The sequence below is a fragment of the Babylonia areolata genome, chromosome 29 (genome assembly GCF_041734735.1).
Source record: "Babylonia areolata isolate BAREFJ2019XMU chromosome 29, ASM4173473v1, whole genome shotgun sequence".
In the NCBI taxonomy this organism is placed as follows: Eukaryota; Metazoa; Mollusca; class Gastropoda; order Neogastropoda; family Buccinidae; genus Babylonia; species Babylonia areolata.
The window spans coordinates 14240928-14262161 of NC_134904.1; the positions used below are offsets into that span (position 1 = coordinate 14240928).

At 46.1% G+C, this 21234-nt stretch overlaps 1 protein-coding gene across 3 annotated transcripts in view; it reads left to right on the top strand.

Moving 5' to 3' along the window:
- LOC143274749 (uncharacterized) overlaps positions 1 to 21234 on the top strand; it is an 86770-nt gene that overhangs the window by 27701 nt on the left and 37835 nt on the right. For 2 of the 3 annotated variants that reach the window (XM_076578663.1, XM_076578665.1), the window contains exons 4-7: positions 13570 to 13707; positions 14829 to 14915; positions 16425 to 16451; positions 19156 to 19221. In XM_076578663.1, the coding sequence (XP_076434778.1) occupies positions 13570 to 13707; positions 14829 to 14915; positions 16425 to 16451; positions 19156 to 19221 (318 nt within the window). The remainder of the gene's footprint in view (positions 1 to 13569; positions 13708 to 14828; positions 14916 to 16424; positions 16452 to 19155; positions 19222 to 21234) is intronic. The other variant, XM_076578664.1, reaches the window with a different exon arrangement.

Consider the following 21234-nt stretch of genomic DNA (forward strand, 5'->3'; position numbering starts at 1 on the left):
GACGTTGCTCGGAATGGCCAGAGGGCAAGATAGATTACAAGCTGGAGAAGCAGAGAAAAGACCAAGACCTCATCTTTTTTGTATTGGGAAAGGGGAGTTTGGAGAATGTGGTTTCACTGCAAAACATGACGGCAAAACTATCGTGTGCTCGGAGGCAGGAATTCACAGCTTTCAGTCTAATGAACTGTGAAAGTTGAAACAACTCTTTTAGATTAAGTGCACTGGATCCCAAAGTGAGTGTTAATCAGCCGTGTTGACCAGAAATGATGGATGGTGCAAAAACATAGAGAAATGTATTCTTGATGGAATTGTTGTATTGTATAGTGCTAAGAGCAAAATTATTTGATTAGACATTATATAAATAAACTTAGTAGTAGTTGTTGCAGATATACTTAGTAAACATGAGAGAACCGACACATTGGGCATCTTTGTTAGGTGCGATTGTGAGTGCTGTTCTCTCACATGTTTTGTCAGCCAGTGCTGACAAGACTGTGCAGTATCCTGTTCACCCCCAATCAGATCAATCAGATGGAGATCGACCTGATCCGTTCCACTCCACCCAGCACCACACACTTTCTCCCTGGTGTCCTTCCATGTGAGACAACAGCTTCCTTCCTCCTCCCACTGCACCATCCCTAACTCCCCCCCCCCCCCCCCCCTCCCCCACTCCCACACACCTGTCATCACCCCCTCATCCCCCACCTGTCATCTAACTGTTAGTTCTTCTGTTCTCGGTTTCCCCCCCTGCACCCCTCAGCTTTCATCTTCCATTAAACTTTTATGGTCAGCAGTTCCAGTTTTGTCCACAGGTCTGCCATGCTTTGTCCTCACTTAGTCATATCACTGTCACGCTGTGACCTCTCTTCACCACATCACTGGCACACTCCACCACATCACTGTCATGCCGTGATCTCTCTTCACCACATCACTGTCACTCTGTGTCCTCACTTCACCACATCACTGTCATGCTGTGTCCTCACTTCACCACATCACTGTCATGCTGTGACCTCACTTCACCACATCACTGTCATGCTGTGTCCTCTCTTCACCACATCACTGTCATGCCATGTCCTCACTTCACCACATCACTGTCATGCCGTGTCCTCTCTTCACCAAATAACTGTCATGCCATGTCCTCTCTTCAATACATCGCTGTTATGCCGTGTCCTCTCTTCACCACATCACTGTCATGCCATGTCCTCTCTTCACCACATCACTGTCATGCCGTGTCCTCTTTTCACCAAATAACTGTCATGTCGTTTCACCACATCACTGTCATGCCGTGTCCTCGCTTCACCACATCACTGTCGTGCTGTGTCCTCTCTTCACCACATCACTGTCACGCTGTGTCCTCATTTCACCACATCACTGTCACGCTGTGTCCTCTCTTCACCACATCACTGTCATGCTGCGTCCTCTCTTCACCACATCACTGTCATGCTGTGTCCTCACTTCACCACATCACTATGATGCTGTGTCCTCACTTCACCACATCATTGTCACAGTGACCTCACTTCACCACATCACTGGCACACTGTCCTCACTTCACCACATCACTGTTACACTGTGTCCTCACTTCACCATATCACTGACACACTGTGTCCTCACTTCTAACATCATTGTCACACTTCAGCACATCACTGTCATACTTAACATTATTTTCATACTTCACATCACTGTCATACTGTCCTCACTTCACCACATCACTGTCACTCTGTGACCTCACTTCACCACATCACTGTCACTCTGTGTCCTCACTTCACCACATCACTGGCACACTGTGACCTCACTTCACCACATCACTGTCATGATGTGTCCTCAATTCACCACATCACTGTCATGCTGTGACCTCTCTTCACCACATCATTGTCAGTGACCTCACTTCCCCACATCACTGTCACTCTGTGTCCTCACTTCACCACATCATTGTCACAGTGTCCGTACTTCACCACATCACTGTTACACTGTGTCCTCACTTCACCATATCACTGACACACTGTGTCCTCACTTCTAACATCATTGTCACACTTCAACACATCACTGTCATACTTAACATTACTTTCATACTTCACATCACTGTCATACTGTCCTCACTTCACCACATCACCGTCACACTGTGTCCCAGGTTCACCACATCACTGTCACATGACCCACCACGTCACTGTCACACATCACCCCATCGCTGCCACATTTCACCTCATCCACTTCCACACTGGGCCCAGCCCAGATGGTGCGCGGTGTTAAGGGTGTGAGTGAGTGTGATGACTGTTTTCAGTGTCCCTTCCAGTTCCACACACGCATCCCACCAGGCGCCCCTATCTTTGTTTTCATTTCTGTCACTGCAAGTCCTCACCCAGACAGCAGCCAATCAGATTGACCAGTCTGGGACCTGTTGGCCAGTCTGGAAGCTGGGTACCTCTGAAGTATGAAAAGGGGGTGGGGTGATGGAGGGGAGTTTGGGGGCGGTGGGGGGGGGGGGGGTGTAGAGATGATGGCTGTAGGTCATACAAACCAGGCATAGATGGAGAGGAGTGAGGGGGGTTGGAGGGGATGGAGGAGGAAAGGGGATGGATGGGTGTGGGGGAGGGGGGAGAGAGAATTGCTGTCAGGTTGTGATCAGGTTTGTGGTGATGGAGGAAAAAGTGATATTGCTGCTTCTGAGAGCGCCTGCCCTCATCATCAGCCTGACATTTTCCACATGTGCCCTCACACACTGTTCATTTTTCCCTCCATCGTTTTTCCAATCATACTTTGCCATCCAATTATTCCATTTTTGTCCCATCAGTTTTCTTCTTTGTGTGTGTGTGTGTGTGTGTGTGTGTTTATTTTGTTTAATTCATATAAGCTTTTATTGATCAATGATTTTACAATAGATACAATATAACTTTATTAATCCCACACAGGGGAGATTTTTGTGTCAGCTCAAACCATATCACTGTCCTACTGTGCCCTCAGTTTTATTTTTTCTTTATTTTTTTATATTAATGGCCCCATGTTCTGAACCGTCTCAGTGGAGTTACTGCCACACCCACTCATCCCAAATCAACTGTACATAGCCACGCCCAGGATTTTTTTCTTTTTCTTTTTCAGTACCAACTGTACACAGGGAGCTGTCATAGTATCAGGGATGGGTCGCCATGAAATCGAAGCCACCCATGAGAAGAAACCTTCATTGATATTCAGTAGTGCCTGGTCGGATGCAGTACACAGCAGATACCACCTACTATGCCCTGATGACAGTCGCTTAGTTGCAGAACCAAACTGAGTTAGTGTCCCTTCTGGAGTGGAGATAGGACCATCCTTATGAATCTGCAGACGCCAGAAGATGCAGCTGTGTACTGATCACTGGCATGGAAGTGAAAGGAAATCAAAGCTAAGATTATCACAAGAGGAGGACACTGTTTTTTTTGCTCACATGTGTGTTTGTGTGTGCATAGTAAACTTTTTTCATTTTCTCTGCAAACACTTAGTCTGCTGACAACAAATTTGACTGAAAAATTGGGGTGGGGGGTTCTTTCTACACATTCGAATTATAATGACGCGTCAGGGAAGGGAACAAAAAAGTTTAAGGAAGCCAAAATGTTCACACAGTCGTTTTCTGTTACATTTTTATTTCTTATTCACAAACTTGGCACTTTTTATCTGACAATGACATGCTGGTACACTGAATAATAGCAGCTTTTCTTTTCTTTTCTTTTTATCATTTGTAGTTCAAATAGGAACTTCTGCTTAATATGGAAGTTACATTGATGTTGAGGACTTTATGCATTAAGTATAGAGGTCTATGCACAAATGAATCTCTGAATAAAATTTAGCGGCAACCTTTGCCTACTTTCAATTTATTGTGCATGTTTGATAATAGATATTCATGAAAAGGTCTAAGATATACTAGTATTTTGGCTAATGTAGATAGTGTAAAACATTGACACTCACTGAGTGTAAAAACACAACAGTTTTTCTGTGTCTTAATCATTAAAAAAAAAAAATTATTGTTTAAGATGAGCAATTTTCATCGGTAAACAAATTTGCATAGTATATGCATAACAATGTCCCATTATTTGGCACAATTTTGCTGCCCCTGGCAGATGTATTTTTGGAGTTGGAGAAAACATCTGATCCACTGAATATTTTTTTATGGAAAGAACTGGACTTTGCTGGAGAGATTAATATGTACATTACCCCTGAAGATGTTTTCTTTTTTTGGCAATTTTATCACTACCTATCAAAGTTGGAAAGTTGTGATGAAGAGAGGGGAAGGTTGAAAATGAGATGGATCTAAATTATGACCATTAAACAATGAAATGCCAATCAATGTGAGGTGCTTAAGATAAAATTGTTCAGTTTTCAGCACGCAATTTTCTCATCAACAGACATTTGTTTCTGATAATGAACTGAAACATTTGGATTGACGTAAGAATGTGTGACCTACCACCCCCCCACCTCCTGGCATTTTCTGTTTTGTTGTTGTTTAACAACCGGAATCACATGTGAGCCATGAAGGCTTTGCTTCTTGTTCCTGTATTTTTATGATGGATGAGAGAACACTGGTAACACTGCCACAGACAGAGATCTGTTTAGGTTGGAGCTGTGTGACAGGGCTGTTATCCTTTTCCTTACATAACCCGACATTGACCAGGCCTGAGAGATGTCAAGTCCTGCAGTGTTTTTAGGAAATTTGAGCAACGCTTTCAAAAAGGCATCCTTAAAGTTATTGACACTTAATTTTGTGATTCCAGTCTTGCAGTTTGAGCCTGTGGCACAATATAACTCTGGGCACTGTAGCTGACCAGGGAGCAGGGGGGGTGCGCAGGGGGGAGGGTGGGGTGGGGGTGGGGGGGATTATGATGTCTGGCCTCCAAGTTGTTTGTTATGCTAACCATTTGACTGGTGGTCAGTACTTTGTTTTGGGCTTTCCCAGTATTTGTGCCAGTTGAGCAGCATCATCCTCATGACACTTATCCAAAGTCAATTAGATCACTTACCTTTTTTTTTTTTTTTTTTTTTTTTCCTCAAGGCCTGACTAAGCACGTTGGGTTACGCTGCTGGTCAGGCATCTGCTTGGCAGATGTGGTGTAGCGTATATGGATTTGTCCGAACGGAGTGACGCCTCCTTGAGCTACTGAAACTGAAACTATTAGTGCAGTGTCCATGAGGAGTCTAGTTTCAATTCCTGCTCTTGCCCTCTCTTCCAGGCTTGACTGGAAAAATCAAACTGAGCGTCTGGTTATTCAGATGAGACATTAACTCACTCAGTACAGCCAGTCCTCTCTTCTCCTCTACACAGACCCCTCGGATGTCCAGTGGGTGTCTGAATGACCCAACCTTTAGCTTCCGTCATCAGAATTGTGATATTTGTCAACATTCACGTCTTCATTATAAGTGCCTTCTGCTTGCAATATTTTGATGATGGTAATTGGGGTGAAACGCTGTTAACGTCATCTCTTTCGCCGTTCGTATGGAAAGAGTTAAACCAATGTCCCATTTGCAGAACACACTTCGTGCACGCAAGTGTTGTCCTCTAGCAAAATTCAGAAGAAGAAGTCCGCTCTGATAGGTACACAGAAAGTATATGCATGCACTCAGTGTCTGACTTGCACATTGATTTAAGCTGCTGTCAGGAATCTGCTTAGCAGATTTGGTGTCGCATATGGATTTGTCCAGTGCCGAATGCAGCGACGCCTCCTTGAGAAACTGAAACTGAAAACACACATACACAGCCAAACCTAGGTATGTCTGCCACAGTCCCTGTTACAGCATTTCCTTGGGAGCTGTCAGTGTTAGTTTACCAGGGGTCCTGATGCACCTACTCCCTGCTCTTTTCTTCCAACCCCATATTCTCCAGCCCCCACACCCACCCCTCCATCAGCACCATATCCCCCCACCCCACCCCCCCCAACCCCCTGCAAAAAAAGAAAAAAAGAAAAAAAAGAAATTCACTTACAAAGTAAGCAAACATCACCTTGAGTCTGTCTGTCCTTTTGGCGTAGAACCCAACACTGATCTTCTTTTTGTGGACAGTGTGCTTGCCCAGAAGGTAAGGGAAAGGAGGAGAAGAGGACTGACTGGTCTCCCCTGATCAGTAAGGAGTGGTCCTAGACAGGGACTTGTGGCCCTTTGTGTGTGTATATGTGTGTGTGTGTGTGTGTGACCTCCATTCAGCTCAGTGGTGACCTCCCTCTAGTCAGCTCTGACAGGACCCAGTCATTGCAGGCCAGACACAGGGCTTATCGCCCTGTGTGGTACCAACTCCACCCTCTGTGGGTCGGGGTGGACCACACCCCAGTACTTTCTTGTGTGGGCTACAGGCCTGTTGGACTGTGTGTGTGTGTGTGTGTGTGCGTGTCTGCACAAATGTTGTACCCCTGATAACAGCTGCTGAAGAGTGGTAAAGAGCTGTTGTGGTGGTGAGGCTGAGGAGATTGATGCCTGTAGGTGGTGTTTGGCTGTGCACAGTGTAGATGGCTAGACTGATGGTGGTGGTGGGGTTGTGGAACTTTCTGGAATGAAGTGAATAGACATCTCTCAGTGGTGTACAAGGGGTTGGGAGGGGTGGAGGGACTGGGAGGGGGGTGGGGGTTGGGTTTGGGCTGTTTGGTGTTGCCCTGGAGGTGGCCAGTATTACTGAGTGCAGTGGAGACTGGCTCCCCGCAGTGGACTGCTGCACTGTTGACCACCTGCGTCAGTGCTGTTCAGCTTCCCACCTTTGCCCGCATGAGGGGGTGCTGTGGCCAAGTGGGTTTGGTGTTGCTGGACTCTGTGATTCAGTGTTCACTGGTGATCAGGGTTGTGAGTATAAAAAAAAAAAAAAAAAGTGTCAGATGGTGGGGTGAAGCTTGTGAAATGTCATGTGAAATCAAGGAATAAAGGAGAACACTGTTATCTTCAAATTCCTTGCATTCTTACTTTTACTTACTTTTACTTTTTTCCTTCCGCTTATACCGGTGGGCGTCGCGGGGAGATACAGTTGTCTGTCTGCAGCAAGGCGAGTGGCCTGGAGGAGGGACATCTCGTGGGCTCTGAGGGTGTCTGCCACTGAGTCGCTGCAGCGGCATCTTGGTCTTCCTCTGGCTCTCCAGCCAGAGTATTTGATGTTGTATGCCCGAAGAGCTGGTTGGTTCAGAGGCATACGTGTGAGGTGTCCAAACCACTTGATCCTCTGTTGTTCTATGTGTTGTAGTACTGGTTTTGTTCCTGCCATGTCTCGTATCACCTCATTCCTGATCTTGTCTCTCCTGGTCTTGTTCACTGCTTTTCTCGAGCGTTCAATTCCTTGCATTCATACTGTAGAAAGTACACTGGAATCGGACAGTTTGAATGGAACGCTAAGTGGTAATGTGTGGGGAGAACCAAACTGAAGACATTGCTTTAACAGGTACTGTGACTGTATCAGCATCCAAGAATGCAGATCACTAAGGTGTGACCATCATTACAATATGGAACTGGTTACTTTCATAAAAAATAAAGAAAAAAAAAAAGATGTCACAAATCAGCACTAAAGATGTCACAAATCAGCACTGAAGATTTAGAGGTCTGGTTCCCATCAGTTGAAAACAAGTGGCGAAACAAGTTTCCCTGAGCAAAAGCAAATTCGTTCTGATACATGATATGGTATGTTTGTCAAAGAGAAATGTGAAAAGAAAAGAATAAGAAAAAAAGAGGGGGAGGAATGGGTGGGGAGCAAGGAAACAGACACAACTTTGAATGATGAATGTTGCTTGGTGGAGCAGTTTTAAAATCACAAATACATGTATACAGCACTCTCTCTCTGTCTCTCCCCACCGTCCCTCTCTCTCACACACATGCATGCACACTCACGCACATACCTATGCATGCACACACACACACACACACACACACACACACACACACACACACACATTCACACATCAACATCACAGTCAGAGGGCCCAAGAAGGAGAAGAAAGGGAAGATGACAGAGACAAGCCAAGTCCAAGACGCGGCAGAAAACAAGTGTGGAGAGACAAAAGCACCCAAGTGTCGTGTTTGCCGTTCATTTCTCCCAACACCCCAGGGCTGGGCAAGGCAAGGCAAGGCACTGACTGTGCCCTTTCTCTCCCCAGACAATGAAGTTTTGATGGACCTGCTAACATTTTTGTTCTCTTTGACTGATTTTGAAAACTGATGGGTACTCAGACAAGAAAGGCTTAGCTGTAAGCAAAGCAACATGATTTGATTTGATGGCCCCACTCCATTCAGGTGACCATGTCACGCCTGAAGGGGGAATGTTGCTGACACAGAGAGACACCTTTTTTTGTGGATTATTTACAACAGATTCATGGCCACTGGCCTCATTGACACACCTAGAGGACTTTGTGGCTTTCAGGATCTGTGACAGTCTTGTCTTGCACTGTGAGTATCCAGCATGTTCACTGACAGGCCCCTGATGCTGCCATGGTGATGATGCTGTCATAATAGTGTGTACTACACCATTCTGGAGTTCCTATGTGACAGGCCACTGACTGATAACAGTGTTGTTACTTGTGTGGGAAAAAAAATTACTCTCATTGTCTCATAGTATGACTGCTTGACTCTAATCTGTTGTCAACTGACATTCCGTCTGAAAGAACTCAGGAATTTTAATGTAAGATTACCGACCTGTGTTCATGTGGATGCATGTATTGTATACACAAACGCTTATGCATGTACACATGCATGCAGGCTCACATACACATGCAGACACACATGCACACACCCCACCCCACACCACACCACACCACAAAAAACACCACACACACACACACACACACACACACACCTCAAAAGTTGCACAGCATGAACAGCAATAATGAATAAGGACATACCAGTAAACTAAAAGAAAATAATGAATTAAGGACAGCTCAGAGGTTTGTTTCACTTGGGGCTGAGAGCTCTTCTTTCTGCTCATTCTTCTTATACATAAAAAAAAATAAGCATCACTACATCTCGGGGCCACAATACAGTGGATTAACAGGTATCCTACTGTGTGTGTATGTTTGGAAAGTATTTCTTTCTCAAAACAAGAGAGCGAGAGAGGTGTAAGCCTTTCCTGTTTTGTCACCACCCGCTCCTGTTGTTCTCACCACTGGCCATCTCCCTCAGCTCCTCAGGTTGGCATTCTCCCTTCTGTTGTGGGTGTACTCTATTCTGTTGTTGCTGCTGCCCTGTTCTTGTCATCTCTAGTCTGTGGCTGCTGCTTCCATTGTCTGCCTTTTCTTTTCTTTTCTTTTTTTTTCTTTCTTTTCTTTTGTCTCTCACTCGGCAGTTCGTTCGTGGATAAATCTTTTTTCGTTGTCTGTCTTTTTCTCGCGCTCTGTCTCTCTCTGTCTCTTTATCACTCTCCCCTCACAGTTTCCCTCCCTCTTTCTGTCTGGCTCCCTGTCTCCTGTCTGTCTGTGTGCTGGAACAGTTGTTATTCATGACACGTACTGTTTTTTCCAGTCATTCACAATGGAATCTACAAAGGAAGAGGAGGGGTTGGTGTGGGGGAAGAGGAAGGGAGAGGGGGTCGCGCGGGGGGGGGGGGGGGGGGGAGAAAAAGAAAACTGATTGAACAAGAGGAGAATGAAGGGCAGATGTGAAGAGCCAATCACCGTGGCAGTGGGTGGAGCCAGTGGGAGGTGACTTGCATAGGAAAGGAGGCAGTGTAGGGTGGACTGTGGTGGTGGGTATTGAACACTATCCAGAGGGGACACTGGCATCAAGAGGAACAGCAGCAGCAAGAGTTGTTCACGTGGAGGGGAGAAGAAGGCGGATGGGGGAGACAGGGGGTGGCTGTAAAGGGGTGGGGGTGGGGGAAGAGAGAAGGGGTAGGGGGTGGAGGTTGTGAGAGGTAATAAAAAGACCGGCAGTAGTGTGGTGAGGAGGTGTGGAGTGTGATGACAAGTGACGGTGGTGCTGCGGCCTGGATGGCGTGTGTGGCGGGTCTGTGGCTCCGTCACCAACACTGCCACTCACACACATACACATGACAACATACACCACACACACACTCACACAAAAACACACACACACACACACTCACAACATACACCACACACACACACGCACGTGCGAGCGCACACACACACACACTCGCACGTGATCACCAAGAGAAGTCCACCAATGTTCAGAATGCTATGTGTCATCATCTGAATCTTTTTCTACAGCACTCACTAACATTGGTCACGGAAATGTGCATCACACTTGGCACAGTCTATCAGACCCTTGGTTTTGAGGTGGGTTTTTTTTGTTGTTTTTTTGTTTTTAAAGAACGCTGGTGACACTGCATCTATTGAAAAGGCAGAGAAGTTTTCCACATTTCACTCATGGAGCACACTTTGTTTATGATGCTGATGAGGAAAGGAACAGGAAAGTTGTTTGCTTGTGAATCTGTGACCACAGTGTTGTACAGTGTTTGTACAATGAGAAGAAAACTGCCTGTGGTCGCTGCTACCGGGAACCCCTGGAAGGGAAGAGGATAGGAAGGGTAAAGAAGGCACCGCATTGCGTGAGCAGATCTGCTCCTGAGGGAAGGGGCCAGGGGGAGAGAAGTTGTGTGTGAACCTTGTTTGCATCAGGTTGGTGCCACAGCAAAGAGAGGATTACATTGTTGTGCCGCTATCCACCACATGCACAAGCTGCATTGGATGCATTGGAGTCTGAAGGGACCTCTTGCTGTTGATTGGCTGTCCACAGGTGTGTTGTAAATAACCCGAGTTTGCTTGTTCAGGCTGTTCAGAACGACCTAGAGGTTTCACTGGATACATGTAAATGTTGGAAGACAACCCAGAGGTTTCACTGGATACATGTACGTAAATTTTGAAGACAGCCCAGAGGTTTTGCTGGACACATGCAAATGTTGAAGACAACCCAGAGATTTTGCTGGACACATGTAAATGTTGAAGACAACCCAGAGATTTTGCTGGACACATGTAAATGTTGAAGACAACCCAACCCAGAGGTTTCACTGGACATTTGTTAATGTTGAAGACAAACCAAAGGTTTCACTGGATAATGTAAATGTTGAAAACAGCACAGAGGTTTTCACTGGATACAAGTGTATATATGTTGAAGAGAGGTTTTCACTGAATATAAATGTTGAAGACAACCCAGAGGTTTCACTGGATACATGTGTATATATATTGAAGAGAGGTTTTCAGTGGATGTGAATGTAGAACACAGCCTGTTGAAGTTCACTGGATGTAAATGTTGAAGATAACGCAGACATTCTACTGGATGTAAATGTTGAAGGCAAACCAGACATTTCACTGGATGTAAATGTTGGAGACAACCCAGACATTTCACTGGATGTAAATGTTGAAGGCAAACCAGACATTTCACTGGATGTAAATGTTGAAGGCAACCCCAGAGATTTCACTGGATGTAAATGTTGAAGACAGCCCAGAGATTCCACTGGATGTAAATGTGGAAGATATCCCAGAGATTCCACTGGATGTAAATGTGGAAGACATCCCAGAGATTCCACTGGATGTAAATGTGGAAGACAACCTAGTGTTTCCGCTGGATGTAAATGTGGAAGACGACCTAGAGATTCCACTGAATGTAAATGTGGAAGACAGCCCATAGAGTTCACTGGATGTAAAAGTTGAGGACAGCTGAGAGGTATCACCATGCGTGATGTGACGGTGGAGGGCAGATGAGGTGTCAGGGAGGATGAAAGGCAGCAGTTACTTAAGCGGCCCGTGCCAAGGAGCTCTGATCCTGCAGGAAGTGCAGGATGTGTCTTCCCTCCCTGACTGCCCCAAGCACAGCTGCACCTGCCGCCTCCCCCGCCCTGCACCCCCCCACGACTCCCACGCCACGTGCCGCCGGTCCTGGACCTCGGGCATGACCAGCGCAAGGTGCAGCTCGGCTTTTGGACGCTCCCCGTGCGAGTCCAGGGTGAGGACTGGGCTGTGCGGCTCCGGGGAGACCTTCAGGTGTGGTGGCAGCAGCAGGGTCACCACCGGCTCCTGCTCATCCCCCTTCCCCAACACCTGTGGTGCCACCGCCTTGGGCATGCACCGCCGCTGTCAGATGATGAGTAACACCAAGGAGGGGTTCCCTCCACCACCACCACCACCACCACACCTCTCCCATCACCACCCCTTTGACCCCCACTCCTACCCCAACCCTACCCCTCTGCAGCCTCCACCTTCCCCCGCCCCCTGGATCCCCCGCTCTTCGTATCCCCGCACCACCACCATTTTTGACTTCTTCTGGGAGCAGGCCCACGCCAAGGTGGGGGTGTCAGTGGAGGGGGAGGGGTGTGCGGCTGGGAGGCAGGGGTGCGTGGGGAAGTCGGTGCTGCATGAGCAGGTGCCCGTGTGGACGGAGAACTCTGGCGTCCACCCTGTGGAGGGCTGTGTCAGAGGTCAGCTCCACCCCTCCCCCTCCTCCTCCTCCTGGGCCAGGCCTGTCCAGTTTCTGGGGTGCTATCGTGTCTACCTGTGAGTGACTGACTGCCTGCCTTGCTTGATAGGGCAGGTGTCTGCACCATCTGTTTGCTTTTATCTCACTTCACTGTTGATGTTTTGTATATATGTATACATCTGTGTGTGTGTGAGTGTGAGTGTGTGTGTGTGTGTGATTTTGAATGAAACAGATTTCTTGTGTGTAGACATAATGTGCAGTGTGTGTGAAGTGATATGCATGTGTGACAGGTTTCTCTGTTCAGTGGGTCGGTGAGAGCTGTGATTTGAATGCCGGTTGTGACGGGTTAAAGGGAGAGTTTAATCAAGTTTTTTGTTGCAGTTATCCCACTGCACTGTCTCATGTAAACTGTTTGTTAGACATTGCACTGCATAGGTGATAAACACGTTGCACTACAGTATCTATTCTTCTTCTTCTTCTTCTTCTGCGTTCGTGGGCTGCAACTCCCACGTTCACTTGTATGCACATGAGTGGGCTTTTATGTGTATGACCGTTTTTACCCCGCCATGTAGGCAGCCATACTCCGTTTTCGGGGGTACAGTATCTATTGCAGGCGGTCTCATCTCTGTATCATTTGTCGATGGGTCGGTCTGGGATATCTGTTGTGGACATGTCACTCTTGTAGATGTATCAGTGACCACTGACTGTTTTTTCCCCGTCACAATTGGTGACCTCTGACCGGTACTTTTGCATAGTGGGCGAACTGTAAATTGTTTTTGCAGTCACAGTGCGTAACCTGTGACTTGTTTTTGCAGTCACAATGGATGAACTGTAAACTGTTTTTGCAGTCACAGAGGGTGACCTGTGACTTGTTTTTGCAGTCACAGAGGGTGAACTGTAATTTGTTTTTGCAGTCAAAATTGATGACCTGAAACTTGTTTTTGCAGGCATAATGGGCAACATATAGCTTGTTTTTGCAGTCACAGTGGGTGATCTGGAACTTGTTTTTGGAGTCACAATTGATGACCTGTGACTTGTTTTTGCAGTCACAGTGGGTGATCTGGGACTTTGTTTTTGCAGTCACAGCGGGTGATCTGGGACTTCGTTTTTGCACTCACAGCGGGTGATATGGGACTTCGTTTTTGCAGCCACAGCGGGTGATCTGGGACTTCGTTTTTGCGGCCACAGCCGGGTGACTTGTGACCTGTTTGTGTGCAGAGCCAAAGATGGCGTGACAGTGGGGGAGGGGGGCCAGGAGAAGAGTCAGCGACTGAAGGAGTGCACAGAGGGCAGCACCACTGACCCCGCTCACCCCGGGGAGGAGGAAGAGGCCGCATCAGCCAACAAAAGACAAGGGTGAGTCACCGCAGTGCTGTCTCCGGTTGTTCTTGATGATGCGTCCATCTCCTACTGTCTGGTGATGATCGCTCTTTCCGTGTGTCAGTGCTTTGTTAGCAGACTGCTCCCAGTCAAGATTGTACTGACAGTCTGTTTCAGTGACTGAGGAAGGTGGCAGAATGGTTAAGATGTTTTCTGCCTGTACAGTTTCGTAACTGTGTTCAGACAGATCCAGGCTGAGAGCAGGAATCAAACTCAGACCAGTAAATGATTTCACTTTCCTTTGAATCTTTAAGTAATAAGTTAATTTCATTTGTGGTTTGTTTTAAATTTTCTTGACCTACACAAGCTTTAGAACCACAGCAAAAGTATTCCAAAACTGGCCTGTATTATGTGTAATGTTTTCTATTAAATCTGTCTTGTTCTATAACATATAGAAAGGTTTTAAGAAGTGTGAAAAAGTATGTCAGGTGGTGGCCAATTAAAATAACCACAAATTATCAATCTTAGCAAAATAACATAATTTTTTTTCCCTGTAATTAACCTTGTTGTAAGATTTTATCATAATTAACCTTGTTCCTCTTTCAGTTGTTTCCTTACCCAGATGTCAGATGAATGTTTTGTATCGGCTTTTTTTTTTTTTTTTTTCTGAGAAGTGTATATGAGCACAGGTTTTTAAATCATTTTGATTAGTGTAGAAGATAATGGTGACTGGTCAGCTCTTTAGCATTGTGGCTGGTAGTGACTGAGACCTTCTAGAGTAATTCACCTCAACTGTTGTTGAACATTTCTAGGAAGTGGTGACAGAAACCTGCCCAGCTGCTGCATTCGAACTATTATTTGTGATTGTGTTTAACAGAAAACGTGCGCGCACACAAACACACACACACACACATTTAAAAAAATAGATCAATAGATGAAGTGATAATAGATAAATCAGACACAAAGACACCATGATGCTAAATACATTTTCAGTCTATAGACCTTTCTCATGGATGAATGTCAGTGTGAAAAATGACGTATGAAGTATGGCGTGTATTATTTAATCCGGATGGCAGTGAACCCTTCACAGGGCCTCGCATCCCAACAGTTTCTGTAGACTCAGAGGGTGATGCTGTGTGTTGATGTTGTGTGTTCAGACCCGGCCAGGGCCCCACGGCGGAGGAGGAAGAGGAGGAGGGAGAGGAGGACGAGCAGCCTGTCAAGAAGAAGAAGAAGAAGTCACGGTAAGTGTGTCAACCCCGTCCTGTGCTCACTGCGCTGCACTGGTAGCTGGTGTTTTCCTCCTTGTCCACCCACCCGGGGTGGGGTTGGGTGGGGTGGGGTGTGAGGGGGAAGACAGCCTGGGACTGGAAAGAAGCATGGGGCTTGGGTGTGTGTTTTGCGAGTGCCGGTGTTTTTTTTGTTTTTTTTTTTTTGTTTTTTTTTAAGCCTTTGGTTTGGTGCTGCTGATGAGGACGCTCTGTCAGTGATGGCCTGTCAGCACCTCGCTGAGACAACACTGAGCTTGCGGGTCGTGATGTCAGACGCCTTTTCCTTATCTGGAGTTCTTGTTCCCTACTCTTGGGGACTGCATTACTCTTGTCCAGCGAAGTGTCACTGCTGATGAGTTCACACACACACAAAAAAAGAGTAGTATCTGTCTTTCAGATTGATGCCACACTGGCTGATCTCATTTCACCAAGTTGCGGTGGTCAAGGAGTTAATGTGTTTTATTTCAGTAGGGGTGTTTGGTGTTGTATTGGGCAGGATGGTCAGGCCGCTTTAACCCTTTGAGCCCTGAGTTCCTGAGCAATTTTAACCCTTCAGCCTGAGCTCCTGAGCCAAAATTTGCAAATAATTGGTATTTAATGTGTCACAGCAGATATAAAAAGAGAGCCCTGACCACCGCTTTACCGGTGGTAGAGAAAAATGACATAATGCCTAGCCACCGGTTGAGCGGTGCGTAAACACTTGTGTCGTGTTTTGCTATTGGTTGACTTATATTGAAATCGATCTTTTTATCCAAAGCACATGCACAAAACACAGTGAAAAGGCGCGGCCATGTTGGTACTACGTTCACTGACGTCAGAATATTATGGTTTTTCTGATTGGCTATTCAATATAAGTCAACCAATAGCAAAACACGACACGAGTGTTTACGCACCGCTGAACCGGTGGCTTGGCATTATGTCATTTTTCTCTACCACCGGTAAAGCGGTGGTCAGGGCTCAAAGGGTTAAGATGCACATCTGCTGTTCAGAGGATGCCTGATGGGCGGCTCTTTTTGCGCATGCTTGAATAACGTCCAGGTTTTGACCAGACTCAGGAGAGAGAGAGAGTGAATTTGCTGTCTGGATAATGATCTCGGTGGGCATGTTAACTCCTCTTGCATAGAGGGAGACTCTTTTTTTTTATGTGTGCTTTACTGTCTTTCAGAAGAACTTTTGGGTAGTGGTCTTTGGCAGCTGAAAATGATGGGGGTACTTTTGGTATTTGGTAAGGGTTTGAGCCCCATTTTGTGTGCCTTTACCTTACAGCAGCTGGGACAGTTCAAATTTCAGTCTAGTTTTGGGCGGGGATCCGATGTTGTTGTGTGTGACATTAACTTTGAGGTGGTGGTGTTCTGGTGAGCATGCAGTGTGCATTGATTCAGCAGTGATGGGTTTGTGTTGTTTGTGGGTTTTTGTGACTCTTCGCCCTAAAAAGCTTTGTTTGTCTGACTGACCTGACCCTGGTTTTGTTTCTCTTGCAAGCCGCCATGACAAGGAGGAGAAGAAGAGGTGAGCACGAGGAGAGCGCTGTGCTTTGTTTCTTCCTCGCTGTTCTTGTTGTGTCGTGTTGTGTCATGTTACTGTGTCCTTCACTCTGTGTGTGTGTGTGTGTGTGTGTGACATGTCATTGCTACATGTCACTGTGTTAGTTACTGTGTCCTTCACTCTGTGCGTGTGTGTGTGTGACAAGTCATTGCTACATGTCACTGTGTTAGTTACTGTGTCGTGTTACTGTGTCCTTCACTCTGTGTGTGTGTGTGTGTGTGGCATGTCATTGCTACATGTCACTGTGTTAGTTACTGTGTCGTGTTACTGTGTCCTTCACTGTGTGTGTGTGTGTGTGTGTGTGTGTGTGGCATGTCATTGCTACATGTCACTGTGTTAGTTACTGTGTCGTGTTACTGTGTCCTTCACTGTGTGTGTGTGTGTGTGGCATGTCATTGCTACATGTTACTGTGTCGTGTTACTGTGTCCTTCACTGTGTGTGTGTGTGTGTGTGTGTGTGTGTGTGTGGCATGTCATTGCTACATGTCACTGTGTTAGTTACTGTGTCGTGTTACTGTGTCCTTCACTCTGTGTGTGTGTGTTTGTGTGTGATATCATTGCTACATATTGCTGTGTTAGTTACTGTGTCATGTTACTGTGTCCTTCACTGTGTGTGTGTTTGTGTGTCATGTCATTGCTACATGTTGCTGTGTTCTTCACTGTGTGTGTTCATCATGCCATTGCTACATGTCACTGTGTCCATTACTGTCTAATGTCATTGCTACATACCACTGAGTGTGTGTGTGTGATTTTATCATGTCATTGCTACATGTCACAGTGTTCTTCACTTTCTCTGTCATGTCATTGCTCCATGTCACTGTGTTCTTCACTGTCTCTGTCATGTCATTGCTACTTGTCACTGGGTTTTTTACTGTCTGTGTGTGTCATGTCATTGCTACATATCACTGTGTTCTCTGTGTGTGTCATATCATTGCTGCATGTCACTGTGTTCTTCACGGTGTATGTCATGTCATTGCTACATGTCACTGTGCTCTTCACTTTGTGTGTGTGTGTGTGTCATGTCATTGCTACATGTCATTTGTGTTCTTCACTGTCAGTGTGTATGTCATGTATTGTTACATGTCATTGTGGGTGGGTGGGTGTGACTTGTCATTCCTTTGATTAGTCTTTCCTCTGAGGTTAGTCTTTTGTCAAAGACTCTCTCTCTCTCTCTCTGACTCTGTCTTTGTGATATTATTGTAAAGAATGTTACAGAGTAAAATCTTTATTTGCCTCCATGTTAGTAACAAAATGTGCCCTTGATGTTGGTCCTCCCCCTCCCCCCGTTAACCCCCCCCCCCCCCCCCCCCTTATTTACCATATTTTGCATGCCATGAACGTAATTATACCTCTTTCTCTTTCATATATGTACCCCCCCCCCCCTCCCCTCCCCCCTCTCTCTCGCTCTCTGTATGTGTCACCTGTTGCAAACGTATGCTGATGTACACTCCCACATGTATTCTGCTTGTCCATCTGTCTGATTCTCTCAGTCAGTTCACTCTGTGTCTGCCCATGCGCAGTCTGTGTCTCGTTGCTGCCATCGTCTTCTGGATGTTCAGCGACAAATTTGAATAAAAAGGACTAAGGCGTGCCAAAAATTGTTACTAAGGGTGTAACCGCCTGTTTCTGTCTCAGTGCCTGCCTTGTATTTTGTGTTGTTGCAGAAAAGAAATTGAACTGTGACAAATCTTTTAACTTATTTTTGAAAAATTAAATCAAAGTAACATTGGACAGGTGTGTATTTGGTGAAAACTGTATTTGCAGTTACTGTTTATTGTGACAGGAGTGCAGCACCTGAGCATGGAATAGAAAAAAGAATATCTTTATTACTGAGTGTAGCACTACCAGGGTCACAAGGAACATGTTTGTGACAGTTCACAGGTGCAAAGTTGGTTGTGTTTTTTTATTGATGATCATTTGGATGTGACACATGGGCATTGTTGGCAACAGTGTTACGTTTGTGAATGCACCATGGCAGAATCGATCAGGCAATGGACTTCTCTGATCCATTTGCCTCTAGTGATCAGGGGTTGAGGCCCCATTTCAGCGTGGCATTGTGTTCTAGGGAAAAGCTATTTACTCCCGATTTTCCTCACTCCACTCAGGTGTGAATGGATACCTGATTTTGGTTAAGGAAGGTTGACGGGCGCAGTCACCAAGTGGTTAAAGTGTAGGACTTTCAGTCTGAGGGTCCCGGGTTCGAATCTTGGTGGTGGCGCCTGGTGAGTAAAGGGTGGAGATTTTTCCAATCTCCCAGGTCAACATATGCGCAGACCTGCTGGTGCCTGAACCCCATTTGTGTGTATACGCAAGCAGAATATCAAGTACGCTCGTTAAAGATCCTGTAATCCATGTCAGCGTTTGGTGGGTTATGGAAACATGAACAAACTCGGCATGCACACCCCCGAAAACGGAGTATGGCTGCCTACATGGCGGGGTAAAAACGGTCATACAGAACGTATGAGTGAACGTAGGAGTTGCAGCCCATGAAGGAAGGAGAGGAAGAGGTTAAGGAAGGTTAAAACTGTGGAAGGAGATGATTGAGCCCTTCCTTCCAGTGCCGAGCTGTAGACACAGTGGATATGAATTCACTGCCCTGATAGCCGCATCCCCTTAAAAAAAAAAAAACGTGGGAGTTTTAATTTAACCATTAATTATTTGTTGTCAGTGGGGAGAGCAGTTCACCAGAGAGAGGGGAGAAGCGACGGAAGCACAAGAAGCACAGGCATAGTCGGTAAGTTTCTTGTCTCCTTGCCATGGTACTGCTGCCAGTGTCTGTTCTTCACTTCTTGTCTTTGTCCGTTCAGTTTCTTTTTTTCTTTTTTTTCTTTTTTTTTTTTGTGTTGATCTTGCTATTGGCAGTCTCTTCTCGTCCGATGCCATTTGAGTCTCTTTGGGGCAGTTGGGAAAAGAGAAATGGAGCCTTTATCATCGTCATTGATTTAAGAAAAGTGAATGATTGGTTGTTTTTGTTTTTTGTTTGTTTGAAGGACAGACTTAATGTCAGTGTCTTTTGTGTGTGTGTGTGTGTTGTTGTTTTTTTCTCTCTTTTTTTATGGCAAATCTTGTAGCAGTTATTCACTGAAAGACTAATAAAAGAAAAAAGAAAAATAGGGGGTGAAAGTAAAGATGGGATCACAACTATGACCTGTCATCTTGACTTGCAGTAATTTGATAGTGACACACAGCACGGCATGTCCCTTTCAGAGCCCAAATCAAGAACAGTTTCACATTTCAGAAGTCTCGTTGATGATCTAATAGGCCTCCTGTCTGAGTTTGGACAGAATCAGATTTATTTTGATTATCCATGGCTCAGCTTCCTGTCTGTAAACAACATGTTTTTGATTGCTGGTATAAAGTAGGAAATATATATATATATATATTATTATTATTTGCTTAACCCTCAGTCAGCAAACAGTGGGGCTTCTGAAGTGAGAGGTTAGCCATGTAGAGAAGACGAAGTGCTGACCATAGTTCTGAGCTAAGCTAGGCTCAGTGAGTGTAGAAGGCCTTGGAACTAGTGGTGGAAGGCGGTAAGAAGGCAACAGCAGAATCACTTGATCAAATGGAGTTCGACAACGTATTTGCTATTGCCCCTCAAAGGTCAGGTTTGTTCAGGTCTTGGTCAGGTGAAGGTGGCGTTGTTTGAGGGGTTGAATCCTTGGAAGAGAGCCACTCACAGCCAGGCCTGTCTTGTCTTGTAGGGACTGGGTGACAGCAGTAGGGGACACAAGCAGTAGCAGTGTGTGTGCTGGTTGTAGCTGCCTCAGTCAGTGCTGGGGACATGGGTGTGTGGCGATGCTGTGACATCACAGGATGCAGTGTAGTGATGTTGTGACATCACAGGATACAGGCAGTGTAGTGACGGGGTGACATCACAGGATACAGGTGGTGTGGTGACATCACAGGATACGGGTGGTGTGGTGACATCACAGGATACAGGCGGTGTAGTGATGTGGTGACATCACAGGATACAGGTGGTGTGGTGACATCACAGGATACAGGCAGTGTAGTGACGTGGTGACATCACAGGGTACAGGCAGTGTGGTGATGTGGTGACATCACAGGATACAGGCAATGTAGTGACATGGTGACATCACAGGATACAGGCAGTGTAGTGACGTGGTGACATCACAGGATACAGGCAGTGTAGTGACATGGTGACATCACAGGGTACAGGCAGTGTAGTGACATGGTGACATCACAGGATACAGGCAGTGTGGTGATGTGCTGATATCACAGGATACAGGCAATGTAGTGACGTGATATCACAGGATACAGGTGGTGTGGTGACATCACAGGATACAGGCAGTGTAGTGACGTGGTGACATCACAGGATACAGGCAATGTAGTGATGTGGTGACATCACAGGATACAGGCAGTGTAGTGACATGGTGACATCACAGGGTACAGGCAGTGTAGTGATGTGGTGACATCACAGGATACAGGCAGTGTAGTGACATGGTGACATCACAGGATACAGGCAGTGTAGTGATGTGGTGACATCACAGGGTACAGGCAGTGTAGTGATGTGGTGACATCACAGGATACAGGCAGTGTAGTGACGTGACATCACAGGCTACAGGTGGTGTGGTGACATCACAGGATACAGGCAGTGTAGTGACATGGTGACATCACAGGATACAGGCAGTGTAGTGACGTGGTGACATCACAGGATACAGGCAGTGTGGTGACATCACAGGATACAGGCAGTGTGGTGATGTGGTGATATCACAGGATACAGGCA